Here is a 27,299-nt window from a genome sequence, read left to right as displayed (position 1 = left end):
ACAATTTAAGTAGACCTGATTAAGTGGATATGTAAGTTATAAGTAGACATTCAAATTATCTTATATAGTTTTGCCTATTTACCTAACACTTACATAGGACTTACTATGTGCCACCCATATGATTTTTTCCCTTGCTCATTGCAGTTGTAGCAATATTAAGTTCAAGGGCAGCAGCATCCAATGTCTCATACTGCTGGCAGTGCAAGCTGCAACATCTAGTGCTCAGTGACCATGGCATACTTACCAGAGCAAAAGGGCATCCCATGGTTTTGGTCACTGTTTCTGGCTGAACAGCCTTGGTCTCTGATTCTGGCTCTCCAAACCTACTGGCAATTCTGTAAGCTACTCAATGCCCCTGGAGTCATTTCTGTTGTTTGCAAATAAGAATTTATATTGATACATTATGTATTTTTTAAAAGGTGATCAAGAGTATGAGTTGGAAGGAGATACACAAACACAAGCAGATGCTCTACAGCAGGGGTCCCCAACCCCGGGCCGCAGACCGGCAGCGGTCCGCCGTAGCTCATTAGGAACCAGGCCGCACAGCCGGAGATGAGCAGCAGGCGAGACAGAAAGCTTCATCTGCGGCTCCCCATTGCTCGCGTTACCGCCTGAGCCATCCCCCCAACCCTGCCCCGTGGAAAAATCTTCTTCCATGAAACAGGTCCCTGGTGCCAAAAAGGTTGGGGACCGCTGCTCTACAGGACACCAAAAATTGAGCTTTTCACTTTTCTTCTCATTATTCAGTAGTATGTACAGAGTCTCAGATTCTGAACATGTACAGTAGCAGCAACATAGAGCAATTTCTAATCATTGTTAAGCAAAAATTTTAATTGGCAGGAATTTCACATAGGTAATTGGAACAGAATTTGATTTCAAATTTTTAAATAATGCCCAACATCAGGTATTAATTCAAGAATAGAAAATTCAGTTAGCTATTTTTCTTGATTAACTAACTACTGAATAGCTGAAGAGGAACACTCTATTAATACAAATTTTATATATATATGTATATGTATAAATATATATTAAAATCACACATACTTTCCTCTATGTCACTAAAGAACCACAAAACATGAGGCAAGGAAAAAAAGTTGGAAGTAGATAGGACAGGAAAAAATATAAAAGGCATATAAAAAAAAGTAGAAAAAGAAAAAAAAAGGAACCCAGAAAATGATTTCTTAATATTATTGTATTACCGGCAAAAATGCAAAAAAATGTGAAAAGATCTATGTTTAGAGCATTAGTTATATCAAAATGCTGGAACCCACCCAAACATCTATCAATAAGGGATTAAATGAATAAAATATGGAATACTTTATTTTTTTTAACATCTTTATTGGAGAATAACTGCTTTACAATGGTGTGTTAGTTTCTGCTTTATAACAAAGTGAATCAGCTATACATATACATATATCCGCATAGCTCCTCCCTCTTGCATCTCCCTCCCACCCTCCCTATCCCACCCCTCTAGGTGGTCACAAAGCACCGAGCTGATCTCCCTGTGCTATGTGGCTGCTTCCCACTAGCTATCTATTTTACATTTGGCCGTGTATATATGTCCATGCCACTCTCTCACTTCGTCCCAGCTTACCCTTCCCCCGCCCTGTGTCCTCAAGTCCATTCTCTATGTCTGCGTCTTTATTCCTGTCCTGCTCCTAGGTTCTTCAGAACCATTTTTTTTTTTTAGATTCCGTATATATGTGTTAGCATACGGTATTTGTTTTTCTCTTTCTGACTTATTTCACTCTGTATGACAGTCTCTAGGTCCATCCACCTCACTACAAATAACTCAATTTCATTTCTTTTTATAGCTGAGTAATATTCCATTGTATATATGTACCACATCTTCTTTATCCATTCATCTGTCAATGGACACTTAGGTTGCTTCCATGTCCTGGCCGCTGTAAATAGTGCTGCAATGAACACTGTGGTACATGACTCTTTTTGAATTGTGGTTTTCTCAGGGTATATGACCAGTAGTGGGATTGCTGCGTCGTATGGTAGTTCTATTTTTAGTTTTGTGGTACATGACTCTTTTTGAATTGTGGTTTTCTCAGGGTATATGCCCAGTAGTGGGATTGCTGTGTCGTATGGTAGTTCTATTTTTAGTTTTTTAAGGAACCTCCGTACTGTTCTCCATAGTGGCTGTATCAATTTACATTCCCACCAACAGTGAAAGAGGGTTACCTTTTCTCCACACCCTCTCCAGCATTTACTGTTTGTAGAGTTTTTGATGATTGCCATTCTGGAATACTTTATAATGAAGTACTGTAACTCTTAAAAAAAGAATTGAGCCATATCAAAATATCTGCATGTACTATCATGGAACAATCTTCAGAATATATTGTTAAATGAAAAAAGCAAGGTGGAGGGAGGTATATATAGTATATTACTGTTTATCTCACAGGAGAGAATATCTATATATATGGGTTTACTTACACTAAAAAGAGAACAATGGAAGGATAAACATTAAAAAAAAAATTAAAAAAACTCAACTTACAGAACATAGAAACCTACCCAGTGTGTTTGCTTTGTAAAAAGAATCAGAGTTCCAGCAATTCAGAGCTGCATACAAGACTTGTGTACAGACTTTGTACATCTAACTACAATAGGGAGTGTCAGAGTCTACTCACCACTGGATATTACTCATACTTTAACATAATTTGTCTCTGAAATTAGTAAGTTAACAAAAAGAACTACAGAATCTATAAAATTCTACTCCCTACAATCTTTCATAAACTTTTCTATTAATAGACTGACAAGAGAATGTCTCCCTTTAGTTCTTCCCACTTCTTTGCAAATAGAATTCCCATTCTTACATTTTCTTAATCTTCTATAATTCGGTGTGGACACAATGCCATCTTAGATCTGTTGATCTAACAGATCAATAACAGATCATTAACAAAACTGGGACACAGCCATAAACCAGAAAATTCAGAAGCCAAATTAGGCGAGGCAGCATGGATGTGATTTCTCTCAACCTGCCCTTATGTGCCTAGCTGTAACAGCCAAGTAAAGCACAGCACAAGAGATAGCCTTGCAAAAAACTGGGGAAAAAAAGGACTACAGTCAAATGAGTTGAGCCATTAAAAAAGGAGAAACCCTAGGGCAGAAAAGCCACAAACCTTGAAGAAGAAGCCCTGAGAAAGAAGAACTGTATACAAGGAGATCATGCATGAGGATAATAAAACCAGAGGGAGTACTGGGAGCTGAAAATTTTAGGTTGTAGGGAAGAGAGGTTCACAAATTCCTCCAAAAATGCTATGTGTGTCATCTTGCACAAGGCAGCTGTTTACAAAAGGGACAGCAGAATTCCTGAACCACCATGGTTCTGCACATTTTAATCAGGAATGTTTTCTAAACAAGTTAGTTTCCTCTGTCCTATCTTGAAATTTGTTCTTCCTAAGTGCAAAATGTCAGAATGAACCCCTTATCCACCACTGGGGGAAAAAAAGGTCCTTAGTTCCCTTTAAGTCAATTCAACTCAACTAATATATCCTGAGTACTTACTTTTTTTAAAAAATAAATTTATTTATTTTATTTATTTATTTGGCTGTGTGGGGTATTTGTTGCTGTGCACAGGCTTTCTCTAGTTGTGGTGAGCAGGGGCTAGTCTTCACTGCAGTGCGCGGGCTTCTCACTGCGGTGGCTTCTCTTGTTGCAGAGCACGGGCTCTAGGCACGCGGGCTTCAGTAGTTGTGGCACATGGGCTCAGTAGTTGTGGCCTGCGGGCTCTAGAGCACAGGCTCAGTAGTTGTGGTGCACGGGCTTAGGTGCTCCACGCCATGTTAGATCTTCCCAGACCAGGGCTCGAACCCGTGTCCCCTGCATTGGCAGGCAGATTTTTTTTTCTTTTTCTTTTTCTTTTTTAAATTAATTATTTATTTTTGGCTGTGTTGGGTCGTCTGTGCTGCATGCAGGCGTTCTCTGGTTGCGGCGAGCGGGGGTTACTCTTTGTTGAGGTGCGCAGGTTCCTCATTGCAGTGGCTTCTCTTGTTGCGGAGCACGGGCTCTAGAGCACAGGCTCAGTGGTTGTGGCACACGGGCTTAGTTGCTCCGCGGCATGTGGGATCTTCCCGGACCAGGTCTCGAACCATGTCCCCTGCATTGGCAGGCGGATTCTTAACCACTGCACCACCAGGGAAGTCCCAGATTTTTTTTCTTTTTCTTGTTTTGTTTTTTGTTTTTGTTTTTCAGCTCTTTTATTATGATATGCTTATAATGATTTTCTTTGTATTTATTCTACTTGGGGTTTGTAGTGATTCTTGAGTCTGTGGCATCAGATCCTTTATCTGTTTTGGAAAGTTCTTGGTTACTGTATTACTTTTACAACATTCTCTCTCAGCTTTCCTTCTGGAACTAATGGGTGTGTTTGTGTGTGTGTGTGTGTGTGTGTGTGTGTGTGTGTGTGTAATGCTCTTTTTCATCATTATTCCTGAAGTATAGTTCTTCAGAAATCCCTAACAAAAATCATCTGATACTTGTCAAATTCTCCATTCTTTGGAAGAATGGGACTCAGTATTTTGGTTCCACCTGTCCTAAGAAATTTCAAAAGCTCTGTTTAACTTCTCAGCCTCTCAGCTACTGTTTTCTGCTCAGCTTCTCAGTCTCTTAATTACTCAATTATAGACAAAGAAAAATACCAAGTGTCAGGCTAATGGCAGGTGGACTCTTAACCACTGAGCCAACAGGGAAGTCCCTGAGTACTTACTTTTAATGTCATTAAAGCTTCTACCCTGGGGACATGGAAGCATCATAAACCCACATACATTAAATAACAACAAAGCAATCCCAACAACCCACGCCTAGTAAACAGAGCTAAACAACTAAGATTAAAACTGATTCTCTGCTTTATTTTCAAGTAAATCAGGTCTCCAGATGTTCACCCTTCATCCTCTATATGCCAGGCATCTTAGGTACAGCAGCGAAAATAAAGACTTGCATTTTTAAACTACCTATCTACACATCAAATGAAATAACCTTTTACAATCTCACAATTATTGCTCAGAATATTATTTCAATGTTCTGGTTAGACACCTTTAATAACATCCGCCATTCCACAGTTTAAACAAATGAATTTTATTCTACTGAGTATAATTCCCAGCAAAACCTTCTTATTTCCCCACAGAAGATAGATAAAGAATGACACGCATTGCAAAACTACAGTGAGGTATCACCTCACACCAGTCAGAATGGGCATCATTAAAAAGTCTACAAATAACAAATGCTAGAGAGGGTGTGGAGAAAAGGGAACCCTCTTACACTGTTGGTGGGAATGTAAGTTGCTGCAAGCACCATGGAAAACAGTATGGAGGTTCCTCAAAAAACTAAAAACAGAATTACCATATGATCCAGCAATCCCACTCCTGGGCATATATCCAGACAAACCTATAATTCAAAAAGATACATGCACCCTTATGTTCACAGCAGCACTATTCACCATAGCTAAGACATGGAAACAACCTAAATGTCCATCAACAGATGACTGGATAAAGAAGATGTACATATATACAACGGAATACTACTCAGCCATAACAAAGAACGAAATAATGCCATTTGCAGCAACATGGATGGACCTAGAGATTATGATACTAAGTGAAGTAAGTCAGAAAGAGAAAGACAAATACCATATTATATCACTTATATGTGGAATCTAAAATATGACACAAATAAACCTATCAATGAAACAGAAACAGAATCACGGACATAGAGAACAGACTGGTGATTGCCAAGGGGGAGGGGGTTGGGGGAGGGATGGAGTGGGAGGTTGCGGTTAGCAGACGTAAGCTTTTTTTTGTTGTTGTTGCGGTATGTGGGCCTCTCACTGTTGCGGCCTCTCCCGTTGTGGAGCACAGGCTCCGGACGCGCAGGCCCAACAGCCATGGCTCACGGGCCCAGCCACTCCGCGGCATGTGGGATCCTCCCAGACTGGGGCACGAACCTGTGTCCCCTGCATCAACAGGCAGACTCTCAACCACTGCGCCACCAGGGAAGCCCCAGATGTAAGCTTTTATACATGGAATGGATAAACCTACTGTGTAGCACAGAGAACTATATTCAATATCCTATGATAAACCATAATGGAAAAAAATATTTTTAAAAATGTATATATATGTATAACTGAATCACCTTGCTGTACAGCAGTAATTAATACAACATGGTAAATCAACTATTCTTCAATTAAAAAAAGAGGGACTTCCATGGGGCCGTAGTGGTTAAGAATCTGCCTGCCAATGCAGGGGACACGGGTTCAATCCCTGGTCTGGGAAGATCCCACATGCTGCGGAGCAACTAAGCCACAAGCCACAACTACTGAGCCCGTGTGCTGCAACTACTGAAGCCCTCACGCTTAGAGCCCGTGCTCCGCAACAGAAGAAGCCACCACAACGAGAAGCCCGCGCACCACAACAAAGAGTAGCCCCCGCTCGCCGCAACGAGATAAAGCTGGCGCGCAGCAACGAAGACCCAACACAGCCAAAAATAAATAAATAAAATAAACAAATTTTTTAAAAAAGAATGCTATGCATTAGTATTTGAAAAATTAAAATACTTCAGTAAGCTACAAGTCTGCACACTTAAAATTTTTTTCACATACTTCAGTAATGCTACTGTTAGCATCTAGTGTGTTGGACATAGCAGAGAGGTCTTCTACTTACTGGGTATCTTTTCATTTGCTTCTAGCATTTACAGGGTGGGCTCTATTTGAGACTTTTTCTGCATGAAAGACAGACTGACAGATTTCCTCACACATTCTAGCTCACAAGTGTCCTGGATTTGTTTGCTCATGATGTAACAGTTCTTCTTTTTCAGTGTCTCCAGGCTTGTGGAACTGTGCTGCAGGAAGGACAGCTTTGTGCTGGTGGATTTTTTTTATTGGCAGTCCTGCTCAAGAGCCAGATGTGACATTATATCAGGTCTAAGTACATGTCCATAGAGGTTAGCGATCAGGAAACCACCACAGTTCTGCACATCTTAATCAGGCATGTTTTCTAAATAAGTTAGTTTTCTCTGTCTTATCTTGAAATTTGTTATTCCTAAGTGCAAAATGTCGGAATGAACCACTTATCCATCATGAGGGGGAAAAGAGGTCCTTAGTTCCCTTTAAGTCATAGGGTAATCATACAATATTTATAGGTAAGGAATAAGAAAAAGAAATTTTGTACTTTTTCAACGTAAATCAAGATTTACTTAAGGTTGGACTTCCCTGGTGGCACAGTGGTTAAGAATCCGCCTGCCAATGCAGGGGACACGGGTTCAAGCCCTGGTCTGGGAAGATCCCGTATGCCGCGGAGCAACTAAGCCCATGTGCCACAACTACTGAGCCTGCGCTCTAGAGCCCGCGTGTCACAACTCTGAAGCCTGCAGGCCTAGAGCCCGTGCTCCGCAGCAAGAGAAGCCACGGCAATGAGAAGCCCGTGCACCACAACGAAGAGTAGCCCCCACTCACTGCAACTAGAGAAAGCCCCCTCACAGCAATGAAGACCCAACGCAGCCAAAAATAAAAAACAAATAAATTAATTAATTTTAAAAAAAGATATACTTAAGGTTGATAACTCCTGTTGACTATGTACACTGATGACAACTGATTCTAGAAGTTAGAGGCTGGAAGATGACTAGACAAGAAGGTCACAGGGGCCAAGCAAGAGGATGTCAAGAAGGAAGGCCTGGCCAACCCTGCTAAACACTGCAGAGAGAACACTAACTCAGGCTGGAAATGCGTCCCCTGGATTTTAAGACTGGGGGGACCAGAGGTGGGGGCTGAAGCGGTAATTAGTGACCTTGGATTAGGCCATCTCAGTACACGGATACAGGCAAAAATCAGACTGCAATCATCTGAGGCATAAAAGGGAACGAGCTAAGAGGAGAAGGCAAATGCAAACCACTTTTAAGAAGCCTGGCTGCAAAGGGAGGAAGAGAAAGAGGACAGTGGCTAGAATAGGATGACAAGTTGAAGAAGTTTGGGGCTGTTTGTTTAGAAGGTACCAGAAATGTGAGCAAGTGTGAAAAATGATAGGGTCTTAGCCCAGAAATCCTTGTAGAGCTACAGAACTGTGTGGAGAACTGCCTACTCTATATCTCTACTTAACTGTCACAGAAGCATTTCAAAGTCCACAATTTCAAAACTGAATTCATTACCTTTCCTCCAAAACCTGTTGTTCCTCCTGCACTCCTTACCTTGGCAATAAGATCTGTCTATGGAGGACCCACGCAAAGAACTTGAATTTTCCTTGACTCTTCTCTCTTACCTGTCCCACCCTATGTTTTATACATAACAAACTACTTATTGTTTCTCTAATGTATTATTCTGTTTATCTCATTGCTGTGCTCGTGCTTCTCTCTCTACCTAGAATTTCTCCCAATCCCAAAAGATAAACACCTACTTATCTCAAAACTCTACTCACCAAAAAAAAAAGGTGGGGGGGGGGAGAAAAATAAGACAGAGAGAGACACACATAGCACGCTCCTCTTTACGAAGCTTTTCCTGTATATGCTTCTCCAAACTTAACCCTTTTCCTTCTTTCTTTTACTCCAGTGGTTCCTAGATAATCTTGCAGACAATTTATTTCCCCAAATACAGAAATAAACAACCACCATTTATTATTACCATTTAATACCAAAATACCATAATTTCAGATGAAAAGATGGCTGTTCTTCAGAAGGGTAGCAACCTTACATTAGCTATATTTATACTACACTGCCTTACTTTTCTCACTGCACTGAAGAACAATGAAAATGGCACAGTGTCCTAACAGACTTCTCTTATTAACACCTGTGATACTTTATTTTTCTCATACAAATGCCTCTGTTTACTAGTTGATAAGCTCCTTAGGAGCAAGGTTTGTGAATTATTAGTCTTTGTATCTCTGGTATGTAGCATAGCTTCTGGAACAGAATAGGGGCTCAATAAATGTTTGTTAAGTCTGAGGAAGAGAAAGCAGTAGAGAAAGAAAATTAAAGGGCTAATTAAAGGGTTAGAAAGAGAGAAAAATCTTTGGAAAACAGCCACCAACTTGTAATTGAAGCTGAAGATGGATTGGTGATCTCTAAGCCAAAAGGATTCTTGACTTGTCTCATTTGCTTTTTGAAAACTCTTGCGTTGAACTGGGTCTCTTCCGAATTTCTCAGAATTACTGGAACATCCCAACCAAACCTGAAGAAAGGTAAAAATAAAATAAGACATAATTTTAATAAATATTGAAACTGTATACGTAAAGAATGTTGTGCTTTATTAGTTATTCCTCTTAATATAAGTATCAGAAAAATAGATTCAGTTACTCAAAATTTTATATTATATTGCAGAATTAATCCAAAACTAAGAGATATTAGAGGTCCCATAGAATTGCAATATATTGTTTGGCTGGCTGAATCAACATACTCTTGAAAGCAGAGAGTTCTACTGTTAATTATTGTTGATTACAAAGGAGTGCCATGATTATAGATAAAATGAACCTAATACAGTTGCAAAAAGATAGAATTAGTGAATTTTTTAAATGAAATGAAAAGCAAATACATATTTAATGTGCAGACTATTTGATATTATTTATGGGACAAGAGAACTTTTAAACACCAAATATAGCCCTTCATTAATATAACATATCCTCTACTTTTAAATTTCATGTAAAAATGTGATAATGAACAGACTTAGAGGGAAAATGGAAGGGATTAAACTCAATTCCTTATAAAAGTAGAAAGCAGCTGAGTTTACTCAGTTTAAACAAAACAACTTAAAATGAAAACACATTAGTTAAACCAGGGGACTTTAGGTTAAGATAGCACAGTTAGATTCATACTTTAATGCACTCTTTTCTCTCCATACACTTAGCAGTGATAGATGAAAAAAAAAAAAAAGAGAAATCAGAAGGACCACACTGAAATGAGTAAACAAACAGCAGGTGTGTTTAAACAAAGCAATAGTACTGCTCAGCAATGAGAAGGAGTAAATTATTACCACAACCACATGGCTAAATCTCAAAAACAACATACTGTGCAAAAGAAGCCTTACATAGAAGAGTAAATGCTCTATGACTCCACAATAGGAAATTCTAGAGCAAGCAAAACTAATTTATGGTAGAAATAAAATACAGAACAATGGTTCTTCTAGGGGTGCAGGAGTATGGATTGACTGGGAAAGGGCACAAAGAAACTTTCTCTGGTGATGGTAATGTTCTTACCTTGACTGAGGTTTGAGTTGTATAGATGATGTGTTGGTAACACTTAAGATTTGTACGTTTCACTTTCTATAAATCTTACTTCAAAAGAAAAAAAATAACTACAAAGAAAAACAAATAATCAACTCTAGCTAAAAATATGCAATGCTTTAGTACTTATGGATAAAGAGTATAACTTACTTCAAAGTAATCAAGAAATTAACATGGATTGATGGGTAGATAGAGGAATGGATGGATGGACAGATATGTAATAAAGACATTATAGTGAAATGTTGATTGTAGAACTTAAGTGATGGGCATATGTGTGTACACTATGTAATTCTTTTAAGTTTTCTGTATGTTTGAAAATTTTAATAATAAATTGTAATAAAAAAGAGACAGCTGGGCTTCCCTGGTGGCGCAGTGGTTGAGAGTCCGCCTGCCGATGCAGGGGACAAGGGTTCGTACCCCGGTCCGGGAAGATCCCACATGCCACGGAGCAGCTGGGCCCGTGAGCCATGGCCGCTGAGCCTGCGTGTCTGGAGCCTGTACTCCGCAAAGGGAGAGGCCACAACAGTGAAAGGCCCACGTACCGCAAAAAAAAAGAGACAGCTGGGTTAAAAGACAAATCTTTATGGATCTGAAAAGGAAAAGAAATACAAAGTAATGAGTAAGGCTGATGCCATGGTTTGATGGGTTCTGAGTCTGGCAGCAGGCAGTGGCAACTAAGCCTTCACACAGTAAGAGGCCTTACAGGTTGTCCACTCAAGACAAGGGCCAGAGCCAGGTTCACAACTTGAATCCAGGAGCTGGGTTAGGCTTATATCAATATGGGACAGAACTTTCATTATAAGACCTACTCCCTGATGAGGGGGTCTAGAAATCTGGTTTAACAGCAAGAATGAGGACAAAGGAGGGGGGCAGGGGACTTTCACTAAAATTTAGGTTGCAAACTAAAATTTCAAAACACACGAATAAATCTAATGCCAAGAGAAAGCCAATAAAATTAACAAATGAAACAAAATTTCACTCTAAATGATTTTAATTTTATAGAACAGTTGGATAAGGCTGTTCTGTTCCTGCTTTAAAAAGCTGAAAAGCAAGCCTCTAACAGATCAAAGCATTCCAGGTAAGTTAACTGAATCCCAAAACAAAGTTCAGGAATATTTGTATGAATACAAAAACATCCAGCACCCAATAAGGTAAAATTCACAATGTTTAGCATCCAATAAAAAATTAACAGGCATGCAAAGAATCAGGAAAATATAACCCATAATGGGCAGAGAAATGGTACAGATACTAGAATTAGTAGATAAGGATATCAAAATAATTTTATAACTATCTTCCATATGTCAAGAAAATAAGTAAAGATCAAGCATATAATATAGAGACATGGATGATATAAGAAAGATCCCAATCCATTTCTGAAGATGAAAAATACAATGTTTTGGGTGAAAAATACACTGGATGGGATTAGCAGCAGGTTAGATATTACAGAACAAAAGATTAGTAAATTTGAAGACATAGCAGCAGAAAGTATCCAATATGAAACACAAAGGAAAAAAAGGCTGCACAAAAAACCAAAACATCAGTGAGCTGAGAAGTTCAAGCAGTCTAACATACATGTGACTGAAGTCTGCAGCGGAGGGGAAGAGACAATACAAGAAAATTACAATACCACTCAGGAACATAAATGTAAAAATTCTTAACAAAATTTGGGCAAATTAAATCCAACAGTATATAAAAATATGTCAAGACCCAGCAAAGTTTATCTCGGGAATGCAAGGCTGGCTTAACATTACATTAAAAATGTAATGTAATTCACCATATTAACAAACTAAAAAAGAAAAACCATACAATCTTCTCACTACATGCAGAAAAACTGCTTGCTAAAATCCATAGTCTAGTCCTGATAAAAACTGTTGGCAAACTAGGAATGTAAAAAAAGAACTTACTCAACCTGATAGAGGCAATAAAAAAAAAAGTATAGCTAACATCATACTTAATTAAAAACTGCTTTCTTCCTAAAGTCAGAAACAAGATACTTAGTAGCCATGTATCCTTAAGCAATCACTCAACCTCTATGTAACTGTTTCCCCACCTGTAAATGTCTATAACAGGGCTTGGCACTATGTAAGTGCTTACAATGATAATGATGATGGAGTGGATTTAGGGGTTGGAAGAGAGAAAACAGAAATCCAGTAACTTCTCCTCTTTGATTCTCAGAATCAATTACCCCACAGCTTTTGTCTCCACTGCTCACCATTGCCCCAGTGCCCTTTAGAGGTCAAATCAGGCATACAGAGTGGTAGGACAAAAGATATAACCTTCCTGTTACAGCCATAACACCTTCCCCTTCTTTCCTTCGTCCCTTGGAGTGAAAAAAAGCAAAGAAAAAACCACCACTCTATGCATACTCCTCATTATATTCCCTGGCCCTTTCCTCATTATTTAATTCTCCCTACCTCGCCCCACCCTTTTCTTTCTTTACCCATACTGCCTTACTCTTTATACCCACAGTACCAGCAGTAAAAGCTAGAAGTTAGATCTCACGGTGTTCATTTCTACTGTAGGTTCAAGTACTGTATTTCAGGTACTTTATAATGTTGTACCTAAAAATTTCAATTTAAGAATCCTTTAAGGCAGGGGTCCCCAACCCCTGGTACCAGTCAGAGGCCTGTTAGGAACTGGGCCACACAGCAGGAGGTGAGCTGCGGGTGAGTGAAAGAAGCTTCATCTGCCGCTCCCCATTGCTCACATTACCGCCTGAGCCATCACCCAACCCCTCCCTGTCCGTGGAAAAACTGTCTTCCACAAAACCCGTCCCTGGTGCCAAAAAGGTTGGGGACTGCTGCTTTAAGGTACAGAAGCCAGAAACCACAAAAGGCAAGGCTTTGGGGAAATATCTGGAAGCAGTCCATTGTGAGCACAAAATTCCTTTGTAAAATGCTTTTTATACTCCATAATTATTTTGTTTTAATATAAAAATATTATTTCTCCAAATCCTTACATAAAATCAATATTGTAGGAGGATATACCATATCTGCTCTGTGGCTTTGGATACACCTCAGAGTGAAACAAATAATTTGACACGTGCAGTGCTGCTTCTCTTTAAGCGTGCTTATCCAGCACTGCTTGGCCCAGCATCACATCAACAGTTGGCAAAGCACATCTATTATTAAAAGAAATTCCTCTCTCTCGATTTTTAATTTCTCTGCCTCATGCTTAATCTTGGGTCTACATTTTCTAATATCCTAAGGTCCTTGATTTAACATCTTTTAAAGTTGTTGTTATGAATCTTGCTCAATCTTTGGCCTTTTTATATTATATAACCTTTTTACTGTGAAGGATAACATACATATAAAAAAGTACACAAAGTACTTTTCTGAATAACAAAATAATTGTTATTCAGGTTAAGAACCAAAATAATATCCTCAGAAAGTCTCCTTGTGTCACCTCCCACGTACTACCCTTTCCTTTTCTATCTTGACTTCAGTTACTATAATTTAGTATATAATTATATAATTTACTATAATTTATAATTTAAATTATTATAATTTACCTGCTTTTGAACTTTCATATAAGTGGAAGCATGCTGTGTATACTTTTATTTCCTATTTTATCACATTATGTTGAAGATTCATTCTTGTATCTATACTTAGAGCATTTTTGTGGCTGTATAGTATTCTATTGTACAAACGTGCCGTAATCTGCTTACTCATTCTACTCTTAATGGACATTTAAGTTGTCCTCACATCTTGGCCATTATGAATAATGTTTATATGAACATTTTCATAAGAGGCTCTCAACGCACATACATGTACATGCATTTCTGTTAGGAATGGAATTTCTCGGCCATAAGGTCTGTGCTTCTTCAACTTTGGTGGATAATCTTAACAACTGCTCTATGTGGTAGTATCAATTTACACTCCACCAGCAATGAATGAGGGTTCCCCTTGCTCCATATCCTTGTCAAAACATTATTAGCCATCCTGGTAGGTGTGTGGTGGCACTGCATTATGGTTCTAATTTCTACTTTCCTGAATACTAATGAGGTTGAGCACTTTTTATGTTTATTGCTACTTGGATATCCTCTTTTGTGAAAGCCCTTTGAAATCCCTTCCCTGTTCTTCTACTGGTCTATTTTTCTTATTTATAGAAAATTCTTTATATGTTCTGAATACAAGCCCTTTATTGGATATATGTTCAGCTCTTCTACACCTTGCCTTTTCACATACATAATAGTATGGGGTTTTTTTGTTTGTTTGTTTTTTTACATAAATGGAGAATGCTTTTTGTGTGCGATTTATTTTTGGCTGTGTTGGGTCTTTGCTGCAGCGCACGGGCTTCTCTTTGTTTCGGAGCATGGGCTCTAGGCACACGGGCTTCAGTAGTTGTGGCATGAGGGCTCAGTAGTTGTGGCTTGCAGGCTCTAGAGCATAGGCTCAGTAGTTGTGGCACACGGGCTCAGTTGCTCCGAGGCATGTGGGATCTTCCCGGACCAGGGCTCGAACCCGTGTCCCCTGCATTGGCAGGCAGATTCTTAACCACTGCACCACCAGGGAAGTCCCATAATGGTACCTTTTGATGAACACGGTTCTTAATTTTAACACAAAAGTTATTAACCTTTTCCTTTAAGGTTAATGTTTTTGCTCTTTGGCTTTTCATTACTGCCTTATGTGAATTATGGCCTAACACCGCTACACTTCTGAATTACCATCTCAGACATTTTTGTATTCTTGTTCTCTTAGAGGAGTCAGCCAAGCATGGCTAGTGCAGCCAGCACTCAGTCAAGGCTCTGGGTCCTTATTTGACTTTGCCAGCCTTGCTCCCTTGATATCCTCATGCTTTGAAGGGAAAACAGGGGGTGAGGGGGATAGAGTTCACTGTGTAGCAGAGTGACATCATAGCCTGACCACACCTCTTGTCCTAAACATCACACTTTATGTAGTCTAAGATCATGTCAGCTGACACACTGATGACTCACGTTGAGCTTTCAGCCTAGAATAACCCTAAACCTTTTCACATACCTGACACATCGTGAACTTGCTCTTTTGCACAAAAATCCACAACTTTCACAGTTTAAACCTATTTGATGTGGACCAATATTTCTATCTTTAATGTATTACTCAAAAGCCAATATGCAGAAATGATTTGGAATAAGGTTAAATGCTAGAGACTGTCTAAAGAGCAATCCATAATTGGTGCTGCCAAATGGTTCTATAAAATGTTAATAAGTAGGGGCTTCCCTGGTGGCGCAGTGGTTGAGAGTCCGCCTGCCAATGCAGGGGACACGGGTTCATGCCCCGGTCCGGGAAGATCCCACATGCCGCGGAGCGGCTGGGCCCGTGAGCCATGGCCGCTGAGCCTGCGCGTCCAGAACCTGTGCTCCGCAACGGGAGAGGCCACAACAGTGAGAGGCCCGCGTACCAAAAAAAAAAAAATGTTAGTAAGTAGACTCTGTGATGTGTTTCTGGCCACCATCCTACATCTGGCCTTTTTCACATTTTTAGTCAAAAGCGTGAATAAAGACACTGATGCCCTGTGTATCAGATCATGGCTGATATGACATCAGAAGAAACAGTAAAATAGAAAATTGAGCAATTTTCTTTTCAATCAAATTCCATTTTTATCTTTTTCCACTCAAAGTCATTTTGGCAACTGTTAGCAATAGAATACCAACTAAATAAATGTTTCTTAACATTCATTACTTTCTCTTTTATATAAACTCAGCCTCCCACCCCTTTCTTTTCCATTAAGAGAATTTTCCATTCTCTTTACTGCTAAAATTTCATACTTAATCCTCCTGGAATTTTCTATAATTCTGTTTTTTTCCCATTTCTAAAGTGTTTGTTGTACTTGTTCATACTGCTTAAACTTCCAGCACAGCAGTAACCTGGGGACTTCCGATTCTGTCCACAGTTTTTCATATTGCTGTACACTGTCCTACCCTGCACACACTTCCTAAGCTTCCACCCAGCAGCTGAATCAGAAGAAATGACCTCCTTGCCTTGTTGGAGTCTCACCAAGTCCCTCCTGAAAAAAATTTACTTTGAGGCTAAAGTGTCAAGCTCAGCAGTAAACAACTTTTATCACCCCTCCAGCCCTGAGTTCTAAAGTCAATTAGAAAACACACAGGCAGCTGTTAATCTGGGCGGGGGTGGGGATGGGGGGGAAGCTTCTCTCCTGTGCAATCTCCCAAAGTTGGCCTCACTTGGCTAGTTGGATACTGAGACTGGATCAGGATATAAAAAACATTCTTGGGGGAAGCCTTGGTAGAGGAGGAGGGTTGTTTCTGGGCAAACTGACGTGTTAACAGACTTCGAGTAAATTACTCAATCTCTAAACTCCTGTGCCTGTAATTGTAAAAAGAAGGGCTAGAATAAGTTATTTTAAGGCCCTTTAAGGTTTGAAATGCCATTTCTAAGAGCTTTGTGTTTTCTTCTAGATTGTTCCAAGAAATTTCTTGCCAATAGAAGGGTCATACGTTTTGTACCCTAAGCAAATACAAAATAACGCTATATTCTTTCCCTAAGAAGGAACGTGTACCTCATCACACACACACAACCTACTGCATTCGACAAGTAAGATGAGAAACAGTCAAGGTCAGTGTATCAGGAAGGGTTGGCAGGAGACAGCTATTTGGACACAAAGATTTTAATATACAGAACTATTAAGGTACTGGAGGACTGAAAAGGCAAGAAGGGGACACTGAGGTACCCTAGCAAGAAGCAGTTATCCCTCCGAAGGCTAAGGAAACAAAAGGAAGAGTGGGGATTATTACAGTTTAGAAGCTGGGAGAAGGAATCCCCCAGAGCTGGACCCGTACTTTTCCAGTAGGAGTGCTGGCCAGCTGGTGCTCATATTTCTGAAGGAGTGCAATAAGGCTGTTTCTAGGTATGAGGAAAAACTGTAAACTAAAACAAACTGCTGTTACTCAGGCCAACTGTCACTACCAGGGTGATGCCAGTGCTGCAGGAATGTAGACCAGGAAAAGGAAGCAAACGGTTAACAGGAAGTCCAACCTTATTAAATATAGAGCACCTCTGAGTCCAAGTTTCAGTCAACCAAGTATGAGTTAACACTTTAGAGTTAGAAATTTTTTAAGAATACACCCAGATAAATAAATGTCATACGCTCTATTGTTACAGTCTATCCTCCTTGGCCTAACCTACTCACACTCCATTCTCACACATACTACCCAAATTCGCAATGATATAAATTAGCAAACTTTTGGAATTCTTTTAGAGGCTAGGCTATTTCTGACTAGGTCAGGTTTTTGTCCCTGTCCTGAGGAACATGAAGAGATCTGGCAAAAGCTAATAGAGGTAGGTCTTGAGTATAAACACCCTTTGCAGAGCAACTGCCCTGGGAGAGGTTATTACAGGATCTTCAAGCAAGAGAAGGCTAGTTTTCTCAGACACAGAAAGCAGGCTGCTTCCACCAAGAAGGAAAGCTCAGAATGACTGGGGTTTCAAGATTCTCAGCTCTGCCCATTTAGATGTTGCCATTCCTAGTTTCAGGAAGCTACTCTTTTCTAGTCAGTGTCCTAAATGAGACATTGGCAAGGCTATGTAATTCTAATACCAGCACAAATAAAACTGTGTTCAATTTTTAGCTTTGTGGCATGAAGCAAAGTGCTATAAAACCATAAAAACTCTTGATTCTCTAAGACTTGATCTGAGAGTTTAAAGACATGAGCTTGTCATTTCCTTTCTGTAAGTGTTAAGGCGCTTGGTCCCCCAAGGCACTTACTTCAGAAATCGTTTAATCTCAATCACACAAAGGTAGTAAGTTGATTAATTATGAGGCCAACACATGCCATGGATTACTAGAATCTTATTTCCCATTGGCAAGGAGCTAAAGAAATGACCAAACCCAAATCCCATCTTTGAAGCCCCCCACCCCCCGACCCAGGATCCCATTCTGAGTAACGATTTCTTATATATCAGTCCAGTCAAGAGACCAAAACCACACCAGTATTTTAACGGATAATTTAATGTAAAAAAATTGCTAACCAGATGTTGAAGAACTGAAAAGGCAAAAAGGGGACACTGAGCATCAAAGAAGTAGTAACAGTGGGAAGCAACTACCACACCTAGGACAAGGAATAGAGCAAAGAGGATTACTACAGCTTAGAAATTTGGAGGAAAGACCCCCATGCACATGGGACTCAGATCTGAGGAAGGGATATTGAAATCTTTGAGGGGGTACAATGAGGCTGGTTCTAAGAGAGTGGAAAACTATAAACTGCGACCAACTGTTAATGCCAGGGTGAGGCACCATCACTATGGTGAGACAGAGGAGGACAAGAACCAAACAGGAAGCAGCAAGTCCTTTTGCCCTCCTCTAGCCTTCCACTCCCCTTCCCCTATAGGCAAAGCCTCATTGAGGCAGCAAGCTAGTAAAGAAGAAACGTGGTTTGGAGGTTCTGCCCCAGGCTCACAAAGCAGAGTATATAAGGGTGGTATGAAGCTTAGAGATGACAGTTTAATAATCTGCAGTCCAGAGGAAGCAGAGAGTAGCTGCAGAGTTAGGTTCACTGATTATTTGAAACTATTAAAGGATGTATATGGCATTTTGGTCTCCTTTCTGCACAGTGCCTGGTAAATAGCAAGAGCTTAATAAATGTAGCTATTAGAGCTCACAGAAACCATCACATAGTTAAATAGAGATACCATACTGCCGGTTGCATGATTCTCTGCTATTGCCACTGGGATTCCAACAACCAGGTGCTCCTGTTCTTTCTCCATTCCCACACAGTGCAAGTGGACAAGGGAAAAGTGGAAAGAAACGCAGAGCAGTACTGAGGTAAGAACCATGACAGAGAAAACAGATGACCAACTGAAATTATATTTGGGGAGGTTAAAGAAAATGACAAGCATAGTGAAAAAGCATAGTGGATTAATGGGTTTACCTTCTGCCTAGAGAACTATTAGATAGTTGATTTGATGAGATCTAGATGGTTTTCATTGTTTCTACTCAATGAATCTGTAGCCGTGGCTTAAGGCAGCAAGTAAACACTAGTAAAAAGGTTATTTAGATGGGCAAAGCTAACCCAGATGGAGAGAATGGGTGGGTTAGGCTCAAGATAACTGGTTAGGCCCAAATCAGGATGGAAGTGAGTGGCACTAACATGGTCTTGTGTCCTCAGCAGTGCTTAGTTCAGCCTTTTTAAAGTTCTACAATTACCTGGGTTTCCACCCTTGTAAAAGTCATACTTAAATGGAGTGTTTAGATAATCATTAAGTTTTCAGACCAAGCCAAATTTGGCAGAGCCAGGATTTGAGCCTAAGTCTGTCTGACCCCAAAGTCTGTCTCTTAACCACCACAAACATGAGGTTCCTAACTACCCTTCACCCACAGATGCCACCATCATTATCAGTATGGTCTTCACTCATTTTCCTCTTACCAGTACTAAAGACGGACATCTGAGATACCTAATTAGTTGAATTAGGCCGACTGGAAATTAATTTTAAAATAATTAGGGCTATTGAAAATTAAAATTTAAGGATATAATGTAATTATCAACTAGTTACTTATTTTCCTTAATGGAGGAAAATTACACTCTTGAAGACAATAACACTAACATTATAGTCAATAAAAATCCTGTGTTAAGACAGCTTTTCTCACTTAGGCAACATCTTCCTAACTCCAATTACAAACTTTCTTGAAATGAACAATATCAAGAAAGTCTGATGGGTCAAGAATAACAAATTGTGTAAAATTGGTCTTATTCTTCCCCCACCAACCAACAAGGAATTTTATGATCTACTGTTGATAGGGTGGAAAGCAGTGTGAAAACATTAAAACTTTACTTAGTTCTTAAAGATGGCATATTTTCAGAAATTGACCAGGGCTTGTGTCCTTTCTCTAACCTAATCACATATATGTGCTCAAAGGGTATTTTTAAACTCATTTTACACAGCCTGCTCTATTCGCTAGCATGTCTTCTCTGACCCTCTGCTCATGTATTCTCTGAAATGCTTTCTATTCTCTACTATACACCTTTAACTCCATTTACTTTTCAAAATACTCATTCTTCAAAATCCAGCTCATGTCTCTCTCCTCAGTGGATGGGGCCTGTAAGATGGTTTCAAATAGCTGTATTTTTAAGGCTTCCCTAAACATGATACAATGGCATCTCCTCAAGGGAGAAATTTTAGAATTTCTGAGCTAGAATTGCTCAGGGGTGAGCTAACAGTCTACTCTCCTTGTCTCCAATAGGTAAAGTGCCCTTACCGCTTAGTGTAACTTATCTCTAAGGTCTCTTCCAGCTCTAAAATTATGTCTTTATGGTTCTATCGATCTAAATATTCCTTCAAAAGGTGTGAAATATGTGTAGAAACCATTAAATTCTCAAACGGTAACAGAGTTCAGTCAGTTATAACTTACACTGTAAGATCTGAGGCCAAGTGCTCAGTTCAGGTCAGAACAACGATCAGCTCGGTTTACTGTCCACGTCTGTGGACTGTACCGCGGATGACGGGTTCACTCCGGGCACACAGTAGGCCCCAATTCCGGACAGAAGCCTGTTGTACAACCTCTCTATCCTAACACCAAGACCTGGCCCTTACTGGTTGCTTTATCGTCTAGAAACAAAGCTGGGTAAAATACCTCAATCCGGCACCACCCCCAGATGCGCGCAGCGACGGGGACCGGACGATGATGCGGAGCAGTGATGCAGGTGCGGTGTCCACCTTGTTTTCCTCCCGGAGCCAGTCGGAGTCCTCGGCACCGGCTCTCCGGCAGCCCCAGGTGCCCCAATCCAGCAGCCACCCAGCTCCTCTGCCCCCAGTTGCCCGCCGCGACCCCACTCCCTGGCTGTCCGCCCCGTCGTCCCTTGCCCCTGGCCCTGGGGCACTTACCATCCCAACACCAGGCCGGTGGTCACGATAAAGCAGGTAAAGACCACCGCGATGTAGAAAAGCGGCGAGTACTCGTAGAGCGTTACTAGAAACACCGCAGCCATCAGGGTCTCCTAAGCTGAGCCGGGCTCCAGCCGCTGAGCCCAGACTAGCCCAGCCGGGCCCTCTCGGCCAGGGTAAAAGCTACTACGGTGCCCCGGAGCGGACAAACTTTGTAGATCCGCACTAGCCTGGAGCTCCGGCAGACTGGATAGGGGTAGCCTCGCGGGCTGCGGGAGCCTGCATGCCAATCACGAGGCGGCCTGCAGGGCTCACTCCGCCCCTCCCGCTCCCGTCCAGGGTTATTGGCTTCGCAGAGGGGCAGGGCCCCGACTCGCACCGCCCCCGGCTCACGGGCTTGGTGTTCGGCGAGCGTCTTATTTCGTGGTCTGTCCCAGCCGTCTGCGCTTGTCTGCGGCAAAGTCTGAATAGATGTTGGTGCCAACCCCGCCCAAGACTCAGGTAGTGTTTTCTGATGCCAGAGAGAGGAGGCACAGTCCGAAATCCACGTCCAGAGTCAAAATCCTGAGATCCTGCCTATTAGATCTGAGGCGGTTGTGGGAGGAAGAGGGCGGCCGGCATCTTAAGTTCTACAAAGTAAAATAACCCCACACCTACTCTTGTTTTATCTACAAAACTTACAAATAGGCACTGTACGAAACACCAAAAAGAGTCTCACAAGCAGTTTATAGGAGCCTTGTCAGCCTTTTCAAGTTGGATTTAATGCTAGAGGAAAATTAGCATTGGGTGTCAAGCTTCTCAGAAATATTTAATCAACTGTCCTCCCATATCCCTTTCTTTTTTTCCTCCCCTATACCCCTCAAATTAGAATTAGATATTTGAATATTTTTTGTATTAATTTTCACTTTAATAATAATTTTAAATACGTATTATGTGTATGTGTATATATGTGCATATATATACATATACATATATACAGTTGACCCTTGAACAACGCAGGTTTGAACTGCATAAGGTCCATTTATAGGTGGATATTTTTCAATAGTAAATACTATAGTACTACACGGTCTGTGGTTGGTTGAATCCGTGGTTGAGGTATCGCAGATACCAACTAAAGTTATACCCGTCTCTCTCAACACTTCCTTTGAGATCTCATGGGTTTGCGTTTGGTCCCAAGGCCACACCTAGCTGCCACGGAGCCAGGGAAACGCAGCATCCCCGCTACAGATCAGGGATTTGTTACCACGGAAGAAAGGGACAAAGGACCTAGAGATAGATAACTAGTAGTCCCTCCACACTCCCAAATCACCAGTAAAATTACTGTTGGAGGAAGATGAGCTAAATTTGTCCTGTGGCTTCACCTATCCTTTGGTGAATGACAATGTATTGGGTATTCTCTGGAGAGGTACTGTGTGAGAAGCTTGGGTCAACAACATAATTTTTTAAATTAATTAATTAATTTGTTTATTTTTGGCTGCATTGGGTCTTCGTTGCTAAGCACGGGCTTTCTCTAGTTGCGGCGAGTGGGGGCTACTCTTCGTTGCGGTGCGCGGGCTTCTCATTAAGGAGGCTTCTCTTGTCCAACAACGTAATTTTTAATGGCTACATATAGGATTTGTGAACTTATGTAGTTTATTTAATCGGCCCTCAATTGTTGGACTTTTTTTTTTTTTTTTGCGGTACGCGGGCCTCTCACTGTTGTGGCCTCTTCCGTTGCGGAGCACAGGCTCCGGACGCGCAAGCTCAGCGGCCATGGCTCACAGGCCCAGCCGCTCCGCGGCATGTGGGATCTTCCCGGACCGGGGCACGAACCCGTGTCCCCTGCATCTGCAAGCGGACTCTCAACCACTGCGCCACCAGGGAGGCCCCTTTTTTTTTTTTTTTTTTTTTTTTTTTTTTTACTTTTTAAAAATTTAAATTTAAATTTAAATACAGAAACATTCATTATGTCTGGTGTACAGTTCCTATCACCACAACCAGGATACAGAATGGCAGCTCAATTTGCAACGTCTTTACTATGCTGTTTGGGTCTGTTCATCACATGAGCCACTCTGGGCTTAATCTGAGTCTTGGCAGTGGTTTATATTGTAGTTAAGCTCTCAAAGTCTTTGCCATGCTCCTGGGGGTGTGTTCTGCACATATGGAACTTGGGTATGTGCCCAGTGTCAATCCCAGTCTCTCCTCTTCAGGATTTCCTCTACACCCTCTGACTCCCAGAGACCCCTTTCCCCGTTCTTCTGGCCTGAAAGATGGGGAGCTTCCAGAATATTTGCCCTCTACACTACTGTGTCAGTCTGCGTGACTGAGCCTGTCCTTCAGGTAAAGTGACGAGAAAAGGGAGAAAAAAAATAACTGGGATACCGCCATCAGTTTTTGTATAATGGGGACCTTTTTCCAAATTCCTCTATGCAGAAAAATGGATTTTCTCTCACGGTTTTAGGTGCTTGAGCCCCTGCCCTACTGTAACAGTGCCAACTTGATTGGTGTTGCCCTCAGGGCAGGGCTAGGAGAAAAAAAAGGGAGTTTCCTTCCACACTCTCCTTTCCCAGGGGCCCCTTTTCGCCATCCCCAGGCTAGAAGAGTTCCTTTTGGAGGTTTTGCTGTCGCTGCTTCGCTGATTCAGACCACTCTCAAGTCAGGCAGTAAAGGAGGAAAAAGAACTAGAAAACTTACCAGCACAATACCAGTCATTTGTCAAGTTCTGAGTTCCTTCTGTGTAAGGCCTAAAATTAAGGTGTAATATTATGTGTTGCCTTGATATCTGGTGAAATCGGGAACGACCTAACTGTGAGTTTCTATCCCCACTCCGCTCCCACGGACAAGGTCCCCTAGCCAAACAACCCTCCTTATCAAGGGGACCAGGCACAGTGCCTGCTTATCCCTGAGTACCGGATTTCAGTTTCCTTCCAGCTCCTGGAATTATTCAAATAAGCCAGTCACATCCTCCTGCAGGACCAGGGGGCACCTCACCCTCTTGATGCTACAAAGCCTGCCTCCCACAGCCTCTAGTTGTTCACTCTGTTTCCCAGGGCATGGCATTTGGTGTTCCCCTCCCCCAGACTGTGAGTGTATGTGACTAAAAAACTGCTGTCAATTTCACCTGTCCAGTATTGGGTGTTGTGTGTTCAGCCATCTCCATAATCCTAGGGAGAGAATCCCTCCCTCACAAACAGGATGAAGAAGAGGTGATCAAAACTCTTCCTTTCTCAATCCACTAGCTATTTTGCTATTATTTACTCTTCAGAGTCCTCTGGTAGTTGTTTTTCATATTCTCTCCAGAGCTTTTAGTTGTAATCAATGGGAGAGAAAGACTGCAACTTACTTACTCCATCTTGGCTGGCTCTGGAAGTCACTTTATCCCTACAGTCTAAAACAACAGAAAGATCCTTGTAGAAGGACACTGAAGTCAGAATGACTCTGCTAGGGGCTTCCCTGGTGGCGCAGTGCTTAAGAATCCGCCTGCCAATTCAGGGGACACGGGTTTGAGCTCTGGTCCAGGAAGATCCCACATGCCACAAAGCAACTAAGCCCCTGCGCCACAACTACTGACCCTATGCTCTAGAGCCCGCAAGCCACAACTACTGAGCCCGCGTGCCACACCTACTGAAGCCCGCGTGCCTCGAGCCCGTGCTCTGCAACAAGAGAAGCCACCGCAACGAAAAGTAGCCCCAGCTCACCGCAACTAGAGAAAGCCCGCGCGCAGCAACGAAGACCCAAAGCAGCCAAAAATAAATAGATTAAAAATATAAATTAATTTTTAAAAATTGTTAAAAAGAATGATTCTGCTAAAATGCGTAACAGGTCATGTCACTCCCCTGCTCAATCTCTCCAAGGGCATGTCCTTGTGATGATTTACAAGGCTGTATAGAATCTAGCCCTCTAATCCCTCTGACCACACCTACAACTCACTCCAGTCATTTGACTGCTGTTTTGTCCCCTGTAACAACATGCATGCTTCTGCCTCAGGGCCTTTACAGTGCTATTCCCTCTGTGTGGGATGTTCCTCCAGATATCAACATGCCTAATCCCCACAGTTTCAAATCTTTGTTCAGACATGACCTTCCTAGTGAAGACTAGGACGACTTCCCTATTTAAAATAAAAATCCCTCATACCCTGCACTCCCTATCTCCCTTTTCCAATTCTTTACCCCAGCACAGTTCACCTTCTAACTTATAATATTTACAAATTTACTGTGCTATTGTCTGTTATCTCCCCCGCCCCCCATTAGAATGTTAGTTCTAGGATGGTAGGGATTTTAGTCTGTTTTGGATCTTGGCACCAGGACAGAGCCAATGGGTCCTCAATAACTATTTGTTGCATGAATGAATATGTAAATAATAGAAACACTTTAGCATGGCTGCCAATACAGAGAATGGAGGACTTAGAAAAATTCAGGCCAGAAAAGATTATTCTAATTCTGATCTTCCCTCGATTTTTAATTAGAATACTCCTTTCCTTTCGACCCTGATCTTGTCTTGATGTCAAATGCTTCCCTGAGATAAAACACATTTCAATGACCTCAACACAGCTTAGTATTTATAGGTTCTTGGGTTTTTAATAGGGGCTACCCAGGCAGAAAAGTGCTAGAAAACAGTTAGAACTTTTCCCCCTCAGAATAACCCAAGCCCGAACAGCATTCCCAAAACTCATTTAAAATAGATGTAATTTTTTTTCCTGGTTCAAAGAATATTCTACAGACTGAGTTCAAGTAAAATTTCTGTACATAGTCTGTATTCATTTTACACCTCCCACATAATAAAATTAATCACATTTTCATCATTGTCCTTTTCTTGTCAGTGTACTACTCTGCCCAACCTCTCTGGGTCTAACATGAGACCAGCCCATTTCATAGCCATTAACATTTAGGAAACATTAAAAGAACAACATGAAAGAGGAAAACAATGGCTTTACTATTTACCAGATGAAATGTCATGCATCTAAATGTTAATTTTCTCACTTTTTCCTCCAATTCCTCCTGTAGGTGGAGAGAAGAGATGGGAAAAGATGGGGGTGGGGGAGAATCTTTGTGAAAGTCTAATATAACGGGGCTTCCCTGGTGGCGCAGTGGTTGAGAATCTGCCTGCCAATACGGGTTCGAGCCCTGGTCTGGGAGGATCCCACATGACGCGGAGCAACTGGGCCCGTGAGCCACAACTACTGAGCCTGCGCGTCCGGAGCCTGTGCTCCGCAACAAGAGAGGCCCCGACAGTGAGAGGCCCGTGCACCCCGCTTGCCGCAACTAGAGAAAGCCCTCACACAGAAACGAAGACCCAACACAGCTAAAAAAAAAAAAAAAAAAAAAAAAAAGTCTAATATAACTGTTCATGGACCAGTAAAAATCATTTTCTCTTCCACCATTTTTTATATGGTACTACCTGTCAAATTTACCAGTTCCCTTGTCATAGTAAAAAGTATTGGGACTGGGGGGCAGATCACTAAGAGAATGTAGTTGAGCTGTGGCATTTCTTATAGCTAATCCTTCTAGTTTTCTAACTTATGAGAAAACATAGGTATCGTATCAAATTAATTTATATATTTTGAACTCTGATTTAATGCTACTTACATGCTAACAATTCATTAAATTTAATATTAAACACAAACTTTAAAAATTCTAATAATTCAGTCTAATACTAATGAAGAAGGATGGAAGTGGGAGCATGTTCTGGAATTTTCTCTTTCTTTGCTTCTTTCACTCTTTCGGCAAATATGAATTGAGCATCTACTATGGACGGGGCATCATGCTAGCAGTTGGGGATAAGCTGTAAACACCGTGAGATCTTGCCTCAGGCAGCCTCTTTCATTGGAGGCACCTGTATGAATTCTGAGTTCGAACCTTACTTCTTCTAAACTACTTTCCCCATCACATTCAAAACTAAACTTGCTCCAGTAAGTCGGCACCTCCTACAGAAACTTCTTAATGCGCGATTAGACAACGGCTCTAGATGAGAGCACTCATCTAGACATCAATCATCATTCAATCATACTTCAATAAATAAACACCATTGAGAAAAGAAATGTATTAACCAAGTCCCAGAGCTGGTGGGAGTCGGGGGTAGGGTTCCGGAAAGGGTGGGAGGGAAGCCAGGGTTAACGCACACATTTACCACTGAAATCGTTGACTTAATCATGTCACCAGGAAATTGATCTCAGAGCTTGAGGAAAGTTAAAAGGAAGCAAAAACTGGCTTGAGTTTTAAGAGTGTATTTTGGCACGGTCGCCCACTCCCAATCAGACAGGGCATCCTCCCCTAGAGTGGCTGAAGAGCAAGCGGGCGCTCGC

General features: G+C 41.3%; 1 protein-coding gene across 1 annotated transcript in view; it reads right to left on the bottom strand.

Moving 5' to 3' along the window:
- CGRRF1 (cell growth regulator with ring finger domain 1) overlaps window positions 1-21,250 on the bottom strand; it is a 29,608-nt gene extending 8,358 nt beyond the window's left edge. Inside the window, exons 1-2 of the mRNA XM_081228645.1 lie at window positions 21,020-21,250; window positions 9,015-9,154 (exon numbers count right to left, since the gene is read on the bottom strand). Coding sequence (XP_081084771.1) covers window positions 9,015-9,154; window positions 21,020-21,123 — 244 coding nt within the window. The 5' untranslated portion in view covers window positions 21,124-21,250. The remainder of the gene's footprint in view (window positions 1-9,014; window positions 9,155-21,019) is intronic.
- Between the last annotated feature and the right edge of the window lie 6,049 nt (window positions 21,251-27,299).

The sequence above is a fragment of the Mesoplodon bidens genome, assembly GCF_964165515.1.
Source record: "Mesoplodon bidens genome assembly, chromosome: 3".
In the NCBI taxonomy this organism is placed as follows: Eukaryota; Metazoa; Chordata; class Mammalia; order Artiodactyla; family Ziphiidae; genus Mesoplodon; species Mesoplodon bidens.
The sequence above is the reverse complement of the archived record's forward strand: the minus strand, read 5'-3'. Positions and strand labels throughout refer to the sequence as shown.